The following is a 14,361-nucleotide window of genomic DNA, read 5'->3' as shown; positions in this document are numbered from 1 at the left end:
ACTACAGATAGTTAGTGTGTACAGCATTTGTTGATCGGTAGATAAAAAGTGAAATCTTTACATCATTCTTCCTGAAAGATGTTTTTAACTTGATTCTTCTACATTTGTGCTTGCAGATTTTATTTACCACATGGTTTGAGTATAGATAAAAATGGTAACTACTGGGTCACTGATGTAGCTCTCCATCAGGTATGTTTTTGAAGCTTTAATAGAAGGACTTTAATATTTTGCCACAAAATGTTTTTGCTTTCCTAGAGATTTGATGTAAATTATTTATCTAGGCCTGTTAAGATAAATATTAAGAATATGCCTACACAAATTGACCCCTGTGGCCTTCGTGGAATATAGTTGTGTTGAATAATTTGCTACATGGACATAGTATTCAGAAATAAAACTATCTGTTTTAAAACAGTGTTTCTTTTGAAAAAGAACAGATTTTTCTGCTGCATCTTTGCTTATCAATTCTCCTATGTACTTAAATCCAGAATGTGAAACTAATTCCTTTGCTGTAATCACAGGAAATTTATATTTTAGGCAGAAATTTCCTAGAATCAACACTACTAAAAAATTGGTAATAGATGTCATAGTCAATATATTAAGATTAAGTTTGGTATATAAATTTTATACACAGTAATAGATATTTTTCCATAGGCAGTCATCCTTCTTATATTTCACCTTCCATAACTGAAACCTATTCTCTTTTCCCGTTGACTAAAAAAAAGGTTTTCAAACTGGGAGCACATGACAAAGAACCACTACTGATCTTAGGAGTGGCTTTGCAACCGGGCAGTGACAGAAATCATTTCTGTCAACCAACTGATGTGGCCGTGGATCCCATCACTGGCAGCATTTATATCTCTGATGGCTACTGTAACAGTCGAGTCATTCAGTTCTCTCCAAAGGGGTTGTACGTGATGCAGTGGGGAGAAGGTACAGGTGAGAGCTCTTGGTACTTTACCCATACTGCTGTTATCATGAACTCATGATGAACCATGAGATTGCTGATGTTACTATTACTTTATTTACAAATTTCTATTACTGAAATACCTTCCAAGCCCTAGCTGAATGTCAGCCTTGTCATTGCATTCCAATTTTCTCTCTTCTATTCATACAGCTACTTGTAGTAGTTATATAGTCACTAAAAATAAAAAATGGGAATTTGTTAGCATGCTTTCAGTACAAGTATTGGAATGTCCTATCTTATCAAGAAAATGTTCTTTCACAAAAACCTTATTTTTTTCTTAAACATTTGGTCAAATAGTATAAGCCTTTACCATTTTTGCAGGATTTATGCCATGATCCCATCTGTTTTAAGTTTTATGAATAATTACATTTCTGCCTGATTCAGATTTATGTATCAGGCATTAAACTATGCCAAATATTGTAGGGAAATAGAGAATTCATAAAATCAGGATTTACAAAGGCAACACAAAAGACTACCACCGTTTATCTACCTAAATGAGTAAAACTGCTAGGAGAAGAAAGCAAGCTGATTTTATTCTTTTCCCAGTGTTACATTGCGTTATGTGACATATTGCTGTTTCTAAGTGAAACTGATACTTTCAGTGTATACTTTAACACAAACCTGGATATTTTGTATTGCAGAGACTTCTTTAGGCAGAGCCAGACCTGGACAGTTTCATATTCCTCACAGCTTAGCCCTGATCCCCGACTTCAGTCAGCTATGCGTTGCAGACAGGGAAAATGGTCGAATTCAGTGCTTCAAGTTAGAGACTGGGGAGTTCATAAGAGAGATCAAGCACAAATTGTTTGGAAGAGAGTTGTTTGCAGTTTCATATGTTCCAGGTAATCTTTTTCCTGTTCTTCAGGTTTCAAGTAGTTGCTTTACGCCAGTGTGTCACAGTACACAGTGTTATTTCATAAAGAGTGCTATCATGTTATCTTAGGCCAGATACTTACTGTCTTTCAAAGTAGAGCTGACCTAATGGAAAGTTTTAGAACTATCCTGTTTTACTACTTGTGGGGTGAGGGAAGCTTGCATGTAATCTCTGCTTATGAGAAATGACTGATTAAACTCCCTAAATGTGATGTCAACAAGTAGATGATCTTGTTTGCTTCCTAGTGACTACAGAGTCAATAATCAGTTAATGATAACATTTTAAAATATTCATTTCAAGCTCCATTGAAGAGAGCAAAATAAAGATGTTCCAAACTATCAAGAAAAGTTTTGTATTTCATAAAACAAAAAATCTGAAAGCAAGCAGTTTGAAAAAGTTGTGGTTTTTAATATCACAATCTGGTTAACAGTTACTGTGTTAAGTTTTTGGGTTGGATTTTTAATACCGGTAGTGAAGGTAATGTAAAGGTCAAGAACTGGATGAGGAATTTTGGCATGTCAGGCTCCCGACTCTATAGTTGATATCAAATTTAATATCAGGGTTACCTCTCTTGCATCTGCCAAGAACATAGAAATGCTGTACTGGATGATATACTTGATACCTGTAGCTCTGTCACTTGACAGTGGCAGTGAGAGAGGCTTTATAAGGAGAATGTGTAAGCCTGGCTTCATTTTGTCGTCTGTTCCTCTCTTACTCCCCATGCATCCACGAGCACTTTTTTTAAGGCTGTTAGGAGGTAGCTCCTGACCTCTTCTTTGTAGGATCTTTCTATAGACGTATTGCCCATGAATTTTCCTAATCCCATTTTGAACTGGTTTGTACTGTCTGCCTCCTTGACCTCCTACAGTTACAGGCTCCAGAAGTTCACTACTCACTTTATTTTTTTTAATTTAAAATAGTGACCTAGCTTCATTGAGTGCTTCTCAGTCCCAGTATTTGGGGAGTTGGTGAATAACAGTTCCACGCTCCCCATATCTGCTGCCTCTTAGCCTTCTCCTCTCCAAACCAAAGAACCCCAGCCACCTTAGTCTCTCCCCATAAGCCGTTTAATTACTTCACCCCCTTGACTATTGTAGTTGCCTTTCTCTTCTAGCATCTTTAACTTCATTAGGACCATCTTGAGATGCAGAGAGTAAAACAGCACTTGGTACTCTAAGATGTGGGCATGCTAAGTTTTTGCATAGTGGCAGAACTGTCCCCTCCATTCCTAATTCTCCTCCTGATGATGCCCAACATTCTGTTGAAATTTTGGCTGTCACTGTACATGGAGCCAAAGATTTCAGAGACCTTTCAGTGATGGCTCAGAGATGTCTATCCTGAGTTGTAGCTGCCAGTTCCAAGCTAAACATCACATAGGCATGATCTAGATTACTTTTTCACGGAAGCGTCACTCTACATTTTTCTTTGTTGAAGCTCTTCTGCCATCTGTTTGACAACTCAAGTATTCTTACAAAAAGTCTTTCCGGACTTTCTCAATATCATCGAGCTTTTAACTACTCTGCAGAGCTCAGTACCTTCCTCAGACTGGGAGATGTCACTGTGCACCCCATTTTTCAGGTCACTGATGAGGACTATTGAATGAAATTGTTTCTGGCTCTGATCCCTGCAGGATCACACTACTCAGACTTCTCTGTCCTGAAAAATTGTAAGTTCTGCCCTTAAGCTCTTCTCTTTGCTTCCTGTTCATTAACAGATCTCTCATTCAGCCCTCTGACAAGTCACATTTTTTAATAACCTCTGATGCATAACCTTGTCAAAGGTTTTCTGAAAATCCAAGTACATCTACAGAATCTCCTTTACCTGTGTGCTTTTTCTGCCTGTTCAGAGGTGAGGCACAATTTCCCTTTATAGAAGCCATACCAACTTGTTTCCAGCAGGCTACACTTACTCATGTCTTATTCTTCATTATGGATTCTACCATCTTACTGGGGCTGGAAGCCAGAATGGTTGACGTGTAGTTCCCAGGCACCCTTTTGAGCCCTTCTTGTAGATGGGCATTACTTTGGCTGTCTGCTAGTCTTCTGGAGGAGTGGCTGTTTGCAGTGCTAGGTTACTCAACTTGGCCTGAGGTCTGTAATTTCACATTTGACTTCCTTCTATACTTGAGTGAATGCCATCCAAACCTGGTGAAATATTAACCTCCAACTTGTCTAACACCTTTTGTGTATCTCCTTCCAGTTGAGCTGGCTCCTCTGACCTCTTTGCTACAAAAAATAGTGTCAGAATGTCCACAACATATTCAACAGAAAAAACTGACAAAAACTGAGCTTCTTTGCCACAGGCCCCTCATCCCTGAGTCCCCCTTTCACACCTTTTCCACTTGTGGTCCCACTGATTCCCTAGCTGACTTTCAGCTTTTGATGCATTTAAAGAACTTTCCATTACCAGATCAAGCATCTGTAGCAAGGCATTCTTCAGATTTTTTTTTTTTAACACCTTCACATTCTTTTTACATTTAACCAATCTGTAAAATATTGCCTTGCTTGTTCTTCTCATTTGGACAAAGTGTGCCTCTCTTAAATGCCAAACTTTCACCTTACTTAACTTTCCTCTTGTGATTTGAGGAAAGTTGAGTTTCCTTTCTGTCTGTCTCTTTCTCTCAGCCAGCCGTTTTTCATCTATGTTATTACAGTTCATCTTCACTGTAGTTTGTTACGTGTTGGTTGTTAAAGGAAATCTAATATTGTTGCAGGTGGTTTCCTCTTTGCAGTTAATGGAATGCCTTATCCTGGAGAGGCAGAACCAGTGCAAGGATTTGTGATGAACTTCTCTACTGGAGAAATAATTGATACTTTCATTCCGCTTAGAAAGGTGGAGTATTGCACAGAGTGCCTTGTGCATATAATTACATATATGGAATGTTGCTAACATCCTACTTCTCCAACTTTCATAAGACTATTACAGGAAATAAGATGTTTTATAATGTAAGGTATTCAAAAGGAATTCTTTATAATATTAACTTAATAAAGACACTAGAATTTTGGGTCTTAAGTTTCTACATGTGGTACACATTCAAAAATTATACTACCCTCAAGATGATTCCTACAGATAATACCTTCAATCAGGATAAGCCTACTTTATTGCTGTCAAGGCAGTTCTTAAAAGCTATTTTAAGAGAATAATGAACGACTTGAAATACTCATATATTTAGGTGCTAGTAATTTGTCAAAAAATAGAGTATATTCATAAGCAGAAATAATATTCAACTGTATGTCTACATCCCTTCTTTACAGAAGATTAGTGTGGAAGTTAAGGCTAAATGTTGTTCATACAGTATTGTACGTAAAAGTTATGTTTATTTTTTAAAAAAATTTCCATAGTTTGTCTTAGACTAAAGAATGAATGTTAAGATTCCCATTTCTGGGTAACACATATAGTCTGTTATTTGTGGTCCAGTTTTAAATTATATTAGAGAGAGGGGGGGGGTTCTGAGTATAACAAATAGCTGTGTTGTATATAAACTCTGACAAAAACTAAGTATGTGGGCTTGAAACCAAGATCCATGATATTTTAAATATAAATTTTACAGGATAAAATTAAATGCAAGAATATGACTATAAATATTATAAATATTATTGATATTATAAATACAAAATTGTTTAGCATGAATACATTGAATAATATCCATGTTGTTAATCCTGGAGAAGGCAAACATACAATAGAAACAGAATTCCTCTCCCTTCACTCATGTTAGGCCTTCACACCAGCACCTGCTGCATTTTCCAGTCTAAGGACTGAATATGACCAGTCTCAAGTTCAGGGTTAAGGAGGCCTCATGAGTGTGTAGACACTGAAGAGTAATCTGTTGCTGCTTATCTTCACAGAACTTTGAGATGCCACATGATGTTGTTGCTTCAGAAGATAAAACAGTATTCGTTGGAGATGTTCATGCCAGAGCAGTGTGGAAGTTTGCATCCATAGAAAGTATGTTCTTTTTGTTCTTAATATCACAACTTCACATTTTGTATCTTCAGATCAGTACCATTTATCTGGTACCACTGCCCAAGAACCTGGTATCTTAATGACAATGATTTAAGTACACTACAAGCGCTGCCTGCAGCAGCTGTGCGCTACTGCTCAGTGTTCATTAAAAGACCATTCTTCAGCACGGCTGCATGCTCTGTCAAAGAAGAGTCCTGAGTGCATGAGTTCGTTTGTTGCAGGAGAGATCAAAATGCATTTGCCTCATGGTAGATCTATCCCTTGTCATGTCAGTACCTGCTTAAACAAAATCATGACTCTTTAGCTTTTTAGTAATTTTAATGTATCATTTGCTGAGAAGTCAACTGCTTCCTTTGAGGTATATAGGAAACTCCCAGGGGCTGAAGTAAAAACACAAGTCAACTTGAAATTTACATTCATTTCATTGAGATTATGTATCATTAGAAGATTAATTTAGTATAATTTGAAGTCCTATTTCCATGAAGTGGAAACACTTCCCAGTTTTAATCTAGTAACCCCCAAGGCAAGCAGCCTGACTTCAGGGAGAGGGCTTGATTAGTCAGACATCAATTTAGTAGGATTCAGAGAGAGATTAGATTTTTTACGGGAATAAAAATATAATCCACTGTTACATTATATTGGATAAAAAAATGTATGAGAGAGATAAAGCTCAGGCTTCAGGGTGTTAGTCAACCAGTAAGAGTCTGCTGTTACAAATGAACTTCTGACTAAGCTAGTTACTCCATATTTGTCTGTTTATAATTCATGATTTTCCTTTGGGGCATCTGGTATCAGCTGCTCTTAATAACAGGAAACTGGACCAGATAAATTGTAATTCTGACTGGATATGGCTTTTTCTGTATATAGTTACCTGAACAAGAAGACTTCTAGGCTTTTATTCAAAGAAACATGAGAACAAAAAGATAATGAAATTATGCATCACTTACAGGTTAGATGAGGAAAGTCCTTGTATATAATTTTCTTTTTAGCTTTTGTTGCAGTATAAAACTGCAGTAGCTGAGAAGCCCTGATTCAGCCAGCCTTTAATCCATCGTAATTTTGATTATAATGAACATTTTTATTTTTGTGGGACTTTCTGAACCTTTACACGTGCCCATAAAATCTCTCTGTGGCATAAGAGTTAATTATTGCAAACACCTTTCATGAATCAAGCTTTCTTTTTTCCGTGGCCTTGTGAGTTATTGAATGGTTTATATTGATTCTCCTTGGTGAAGTTCAGGTGCTGATGGGATTGTTTACTGTAGGATTGTACTGTACATTTGAGAAAGCTAGCAGGAAAATGTCACTGAGTGTCTTTCTGAAATGTCAGTTGTCCTGAAGAATAATTTTGTTTTACAGAAATGGAACATCGGTCAGTTAAAAAGGCTGGTATTGAGGTACAGGAAATAAAAGGTTAGTGTGATTCATAATGGAAATGAAGGAACCAGTATTTTCACACGGACTAGGACTGCTTCTGCCAAGTTCAAGGGGAAAATGCTAACTAGTTTGACTGTTTTATTTTTCACCATCATTTCACACACATAGAATGAGTGGGCACAGGAAGCACTAGAAAGCAGCTTGTGTTACCTGGTAAATGCTATTTTACAGCCAATCTAAACATTTCATTTTCAGTGATGACAAGTGCTTCACAGACACTAAGATAAAAATTTAACCAGTGGATTCGTTCCGTACCACCATCTGGTATGGTCCAGATTGGTATCTGTGTCAGCTCCCTTAGATGCAGAAATAGCTCTGAAATGTAACTGTGATAGTTACTCCCCAGCATCCTTCCCCCTGCTCCACAACGCTCAACCACCAAAAAAGGGTTATTTGAAATGGCAATTGGTGTATATTTCTGCATAGTCTTTTAGTATGCAGCCTTGCCAGTTACACCATGTGGAGAAAATATCATTTTTTCGATTTAGATTTATTTCCCTAGATTTACTGCTTCCTTTTTTTTCAATTTATCTGTGTGAAAATGAAAAACAGACAAAAAAAAAAGAAAATAAAAACATGTAGAAACTTAATATGAAGAAATACATGTAGAAGATATTGAAAGAGGTAAAATAGCAGTTCAGGAAGACGGAAAGTAATTTTAACCATTTGTATTCTGTTGTGTAGGTCTTTTATGTTGAAAAGGAAAAGTTTATTTCCCTTTCAGAAAAACAGTACCAGGCTATGGAGAAGCCTTTATAAAATGTTCAAACGTTCTTAACTTTTTTTGGTTGAATTCAGAGCTTGTGTGCTTTGCTTTAGCCATATATATGCAGACAGAGAAAAATACCAAAAGATCCCAACTGCCGATTGCAAGCATTAGAATAAAGTAGAATAAAGGAGGCTGACATTATAAAGCAATGAAATCCTTATTGCCAAAACTGTTCTCCTTTGATTTTATCTCTGTTGGTACATCAGCCCTCCTGAAGCACTCAAAAGGGAAGTGTTGACATTACAGCATCCACAGTACAACAAATCTAGGAATATATTAATGCATTTTGGCTTTCTTTAGAAAGATAGCACAGTAGTTCACACTTCTAATGTTATAGAGAAAAATGCAATAGTATCACCAGGGTAAGAAGCAGTTTCTGAGTAACAATCTCTAAAACTGCTTAGGGTACATAGACTGAAATTAATATCTTTCAACTCCACTTGAAGAAAACAGATAGCTATCCTCTGCTTAATAAATGGGCAGGAGTGGCCTGCACTTTCACAGTCTCCTGGTGACAGACTGTTACTATTGTTTGCACTGCTGTGAAGTGGGGGGAAAATACATGAAGAACTGTAGCTTTGCCCAGAGGTGGGCAAGATGGTGGAGGAAAATTGCTCTTGGCTGTAACTACTACTTGAACAGACAGCATGTTATCGTTGTATCATTGTATTAGTGATAACAATGATATCGTTATTGTTGTATTAGTGTTAAGTGTAAACTGAAGCATTTGCTATTTTTTCAGAATAGACCATCATTTTAAGTTTGATACAGAATCAAAACAGTTGATTCAGAGTGTTTCTGATGCAGCTACTTCTTAAGACATGCAGTTAAGTCAGACTTTAAAATGTATAGCTAGACGGTTTTACTCATTAAAAGTTAACATAAAGCATGTGATCCTTTACACACACACAAAACATCATAGAGAAATTTACTGAAATGGTTTTTCTCCTTGTAGGTGGAGAGGTAACAAATTGGTCAAGGAATGATTGGATGCTTTCAAAGGCTTTCCAAATTTACAAAGCCAAAGTTCTGTCACGGGGTGTAGCAGTTCTGAAAATTTAACCCTTTGTCACAAGTTTATTAAAAAGAACTTTAAATGCTTTCCTTTTTTGTTTATGATAATACAGCATATACTGGATTTCTGTATTTCTTGTGGAAGAGTTATTATCAAAAGGAGGTATTTCATTGCTAGTACATCACACACCTATTTGCAAAAATAGATCTTTGGGGGATTTTCCTATATTTTAAATGATAGATACTTTTTAAGACAAAACTCTCCCTGACACCTTTCTTTTCCTGATTCAAGAAAAGGGGAGGGCATCTTTGCTACTGAGTGATACCATTCAGACTCTCTCTGCCTTACGTTTGGGATAACATCAGCAAGAGCTAAAAATGTCTTCATAATTGTTGTTTGTTTCCTTGTTACTCAGCACTTCAGGTATTCTAGCTTGTTCTTTTCTTTAATGCCTGGTTCTGTGTTTCTTGATGCATATGGATTACATACTGAAATTGTTTTCTTTTTAAAGAATCAGAAACAATTGTAGAAGCCAGATTGAAAAACACCCCAGAACCAACAGACCATCTAAAGAAGCAAGAAAAGCAACATTTGGTCCAACAGGCCAGCACTGGAGTTTCCTTTGTTCTTATTACAACTCTTCTAATTATTCCTGTTGTTGTCCTGCTGGCAATTTTACTGTTTATTTGGTGGAAGAAGACAACTGTCTATGGAGGTAACCATGAGTAACTCTAGAGAACAGGCTTTTATTATTCCAGTTCAAAACATCACTGAACACTGAGGGACAAGGGTATGAAGAGAGAGGCGTACTGTCCCTTTACCCTTCTGAACAGTTACTGTGACGCTGCATGCAAACTAAGAATCGGCATGCACACAGCAACTGCACCCCTCTGTGCCTTCAATATTATATCTCAAGCCACCACCTTTTCAGAACATGTATCTAAAACTTTAATTGGTGTCAAGCCAAAAATTGGTATCTCAGAAATAACTAGAATATATTCATGTTATTGTCTAGAATACATAAATTTTAATACTCTGAACACAGTTTGATTTTCAGTTTGGGATCTTTAAATTGTTGAGAACAAGACTCTATGGATATTATAAAGGTATAAGCAAAATGCAAGCAGATAACTTTTACAAGAGATTACATATTATTGTTCTCTACTACCTTGTGCATTTTGTGAGTCAGACATGTTTCCGTAATGTGCCTTCATCCATTGCTGTGAGAGCTGTAATTGGTACTTACAAGGCTATGTAAATTTGTTCTTAATTTGTATTATGTAATAACAATATTTTTGAGAAACTCATAGACTGCAGTGGGAGTTTTATCATTACACTTGTTATTTTGTATCACATAAATAGTTTTATCAAGATATTCCCATCAAGAGAAGAAAATGTACATGGAGTAGACAAATAACACAGTTCTGCCACTGGCCAGGACATGCTATGACAGAGTAGGTAAATCAGTGATATAATATTGCTCTGCAACTGAATTGGATGTATTTTATTTGAAGATTTCAGTGTGCAGCTTCCTGACTCTGTGTTCAAACATGTTTAGCACATCAAATGTGCTAACAGTCTAGACTACTGCAGTACTGCCATTAATGGATAGCATCTATAATAGCATCTTTGCATTCCATTTGGATTCAAGCAGTGCTTGAATTTACTGTGTCGAAGAGCATGATACAGTTACATTGGTAAAAGTAAACTTCTTGCACAGATTTATGGAAACTGAGTAATACATAGGAAAAGACAGTTTGGTCATGGCATTTAATTTTTCTTCAGATGAAGGATGGAAAGAATTACCAGGGAGAAGGTTATAGTTTGTGAGGGGGGAGAGAAAGTTCCACCAAAATACCTGAAGAAATTCACAGATCACTGTCTTCCAGAAAGCCAGTCTTCTCTATAGGGAAACTATACCATTTCAAATGTCAAGCTGTATTTTGCAGTGTGCTGGAATGTAGTTGTGCACGTTATAAATGACAAGGTTCTTGTCCTTCCTGTGAACTCTTCACAGTAACATAAGTGAACAGTTGAGGGAATGAAATTCTCAGAAATAACTAATATGCAGATCTTCTTAATGGCTGAATTGGCATAAACTGAACATCCATGGTATGATAATTTAGTTAGGAGTTATAATTTCACCCTTAATCAAGAAGCTGGAAAGTATCAGTTTTGCTTCTTAGAGCTGCTGATCAACCTGTTGAATGTCTGTGGTTTGTATCAAAATACAGATAATTATTTAATCATACAATACAATTTTTTTAGCTTATTTTTGAAATCTACCTTATTTTTCAGCTGATGGGGAACATAAACTTGGTTCAAGTTCAGGCAGAATTTTAGGCAAACTTAGAGGTAAGTCTAAGTCATTGAGGAACTTTTAAGAATGCAGTAACTGGACTTCTTTTTTCTCTATTCACTTGTAGTTGAGTAACAGATTTGGTGGAGCTTTCTCAGAGGAAGAATTGGGGGCAAACCTCAGGTGTTTTGTGGAAATGTCTTTTATGACACCTTTCATCTGTCATTATCTGCCTGCTGAAGAGGATGTGTCACTACCAGTGGGAGAGCAGTAGCTGTTATAATGAGTTATCTGTGGATCTGGTGAATGAAATTAAGCACTTTGAGATTAAGGGCAAATTGGTGGGAACACAAATAGCCTGCATAAAGACTTGATGAAACAATGGATGCTGAAAAAAAGTAGTTTGAAACTTCAAAGATTAATTTCCTTCCTGTTTCATAATCTCTATACTTAGCTTTTGTGGCTCATGTACTGATCTTTAAGAACAGTTTCTGGAAGGACACTTAAAATAATCTCCACTATACTGTTGAATGAGTGGATAGCTTTTTATTCCCCCTGTACAGTGAAGCAAACTTTATGACAAGCCTTTCCTTTCTACAGGGAAAGGCGGTGGTGGTCTTAACCTTGGGAACTTCTTTGCAAGTCACAAAGGCTACAGCCGAAAAGGGTTTGACCGACTGAGCACTGAAGGAAGTGATCAAGAAAAAGATGAAGATGATGGCACAGATTCAGAGGAAGAGTGTTCAGCACCTCCGCCTCCTTCAGCACCTTCATCATCCTGAAACCAGCCTTTGAGTTCTCCATTATATGATTCAACCCAGAATGTCAGATTCCTTTTCCCTGAAGCACGTTTAAGATTTTGTGTATTTAATTGTAAACTGTACTAGTCTGTGTGGGGCTGTACACTGGTTCCTTTAATTTTTGTTTGGTTTTAGTTCTGGTTTTTAAGTGGAGGAGTGTATGGAAGTTCCATATCAGTGCCGTTGTTTTTTATGTGAACATCTTAATAAAGCAAACAGTCTTCTAATTGCAGCACTGATTTAAAGCAGTAGTATTTTCTCATCTGAATTTGGGGATCTTGTAAATAAGTCTTACTATCTGCTTGATCAAAGTATTTTTCTCATAACTATTAAGTTGCCAGTTTGTTTTGTGCCTTTCCTCTTCAATGTCCTTAACCTGTTGCAGTACAAAGAAAATACAGTGCCACAAGAAAATGAAGCTGCTAAATCTTCTTCTATTTTTTTAAAATCACTAACATTATATTGCATTGAAGGAAAGAAAAAAGTCTCTATTTAATTTTTTTTCTTCTTCTAACTTGATGTGTTTCTGGGATGTCTTATTTTTAGATGGTATCACTGTTAGAACACTATTTTCAGAAGCTGAATGTAATTTGTGTAATAAAGTATTCGCAGAGCATTAGCTGTCGGAGTGTACTTTGGAATTTTTGCATACTTTTAAGTTTTTTGTATACAACTTTTGTAAGTTACACAGACCACTTAATACAGTAAAAATTTTAATGTCTTCTACCAGCAGAGAAAAAGTGCTATTTTGTATGGAAGCTGGAAAAATATTTTGCTATGTCACAAGGCTTTTTTTTAAAGACTAATAATTTACATACATGTACAAAGTCAAGCTTAAACATTTAAAGAGGAATTTTACTTGTATAATAAAACTGCAGGGTATTTACTTTAATAAAACATGATCACAGCTAAGAGGAAACCTGTGTCTCAAATTAAATATGCAAATTAGGGTAGGCATCTATTTCTACCTGATTTGTAGTACTGTTTTCTTGTTTCTCCACATTTCCTTTTTCATTCATGCAACAGGAGTCCTCAATCTTGTAATGTGCTCACTCATTGAACAGGAGACTTGCAGAAGATGTGCTAGATAATTATCCTGGTTTTATGAGTCATCTGAAGTGTGAATCACTGTGTGACATCATCATGATTTTTCAGCCTAGTTTGAGGATCAGAGCATGATTAATCTCCTTTTAAAACCTGTATTACAAGAAAAGTGTACACAGCTGTAATTGCCTCAGGGTTTTATGAAACAGCTTTCATTATCGTCACTGCAGGTATTGTAATAAGCTATTGCTGGTGTTGAGCTTGAAAAAAATAGGCTTTAGGTTTCTTCTGGCAGCAGGTTTTGCAAGGTGTTTTTTGAGGGAATAAGGGTAATGATAGCAGAGCAAAAGATATTATTTCCTCCCCAAGCAAGGTTTTATAAATCTTTTTCCGGAACAAAAACTTAAAATCCTTGACGGGTTTTTTTTTCTCAAGTATAGCAAAATCTGCAGGACAGCTTTCTAAAATGCTGGAGTACAGGCTCAGTTTCATGTGATATGTATTTAGTGCATATTCTAAGTTGATTCCTTTCCTGCTAATTCCTATTTTCCTAATGTTACAAGGAAAACAGCCTGTTTCTGTCTTGCTTTTGAAAGCAAGGCAGTGTTATTTTTAGCTGTGGCCTTGATCCCCTTGTATATGAATAAAAACAAATAAGGTAGTTGGGAAGGATCTTCTAAAGCTGTCTGCAAAGATGACAAGTCACTAGTTTACAGGAAGTATTCAATGTGAGCAATTAAAGCTGTGGTGGCACTGCTAGCATAGGTGGTGTATATGCCATCAGTTCTAAAAGATCACAGGCTCTTCTCAAAATCAGAAAGGGTATATTTTTCTAACATTTGGATGGCTCACATAATGTCCATCTGATGTTGGGTGTTCTCTGCCTCCGTGCTATTAGGTCGATGATGACATGCAGCTGCCTCCTTTCCTTTATCTGATCCTTATCTCCAATTTTAAAAAATGCTTTGTTGAGGGGGGAGTAGCTGAACACAGTTTAACTGCAAGTACAAGCTAAAACAGATTAATTGAGCATTAGTCATAATCTCTGCTCTCTGGAATTCAGAGGTTGGTCTCTACAATAATCCTGGGCTGCACAAAGAGAAGCAGGTCGAGGGAGGTCATTCTCCCCCTTTTCTCCACTCTCATGGGACCCCACCTGGAGTACCACATCCAGCTCTGGTGCCCCCAGCATAAGA

The 14,361-nt window shown here is 36.7% G+C and overlaps 1 protein-coding gene across 10 annotated transcripts in view; it reads left to right on the top strand.

The window, feature by feature from the left end:
- The window catches only part of PAM (peptidylglycine alpha-amidating monooxygenase), a 154,415-nt gene extending 141,675 nt beyond the window's left edge, over positions 1-12,740 (top strand). For 4 of the 10 annotated variants that reach the window (XM_052779055.1, XM_052779047.1, XM_052779049.1 and 1 more), the window contains 9 exons: positions 117-189; positions 723-936; positions 1,606-1,806; positions 4,552-4,670; positions 5,684-5,783; positions 7,161-7,214; positions 9,534-9,737; positions 11,321-11,377; positions 11,922-12,740. In XM_052779055.1, the coding sequence (XP_052635015.1) occupies positions 117-189; positions 723-936; positions 1,606-1,806; positions 4,552-4,670; positions 5,684-5,783; positions 7,161-7,214; positions 9,534-9,737; positions 11,321-11,377; positions 11,922-12,103 (1,204 nt within the window). In that variant the 3' untranslated portion in view covers positions 12,104-12,740. The remainder of the gene's footprint in view (positions 1-116; positions 190-722; positions 937-1,605; positions 1,807-4,551; positions 4,671-5,683; positions 5,784-7,160; positions 7,215-9,533; positions 9,738-11,320; positions 11,378-11,921) is intronic. The other 6 variants (XM_052779056.1, XM_052779051.1, XM_052779057.1 and 3 more) reach the window with 4 other exon arrangements.
- Positions 12,741-14,361: the final 1,621 nt, after the last annotated feature.

The sequence above is a fragment of the Harpia harpyja genome, chromosome Z (genome assembly GCF_026419915.1).
Source record: "Harpia harpyja isolate bHarHar1 chromosome Z, bHarHar1 primary haplotype, whole genome shotgun sequence".
Taxonomy (NCBI): Eukaryota; Metazoa; Chordata; class Aves; order Accipitriformes; family Accipitridae; genus Harpia; species Harpia harpyja.
The sequence above is the reverse complement of the archived record's forward strand: the minus strand, read 5'-3'. Positions and strand labels throughout refer to the sequence as shown.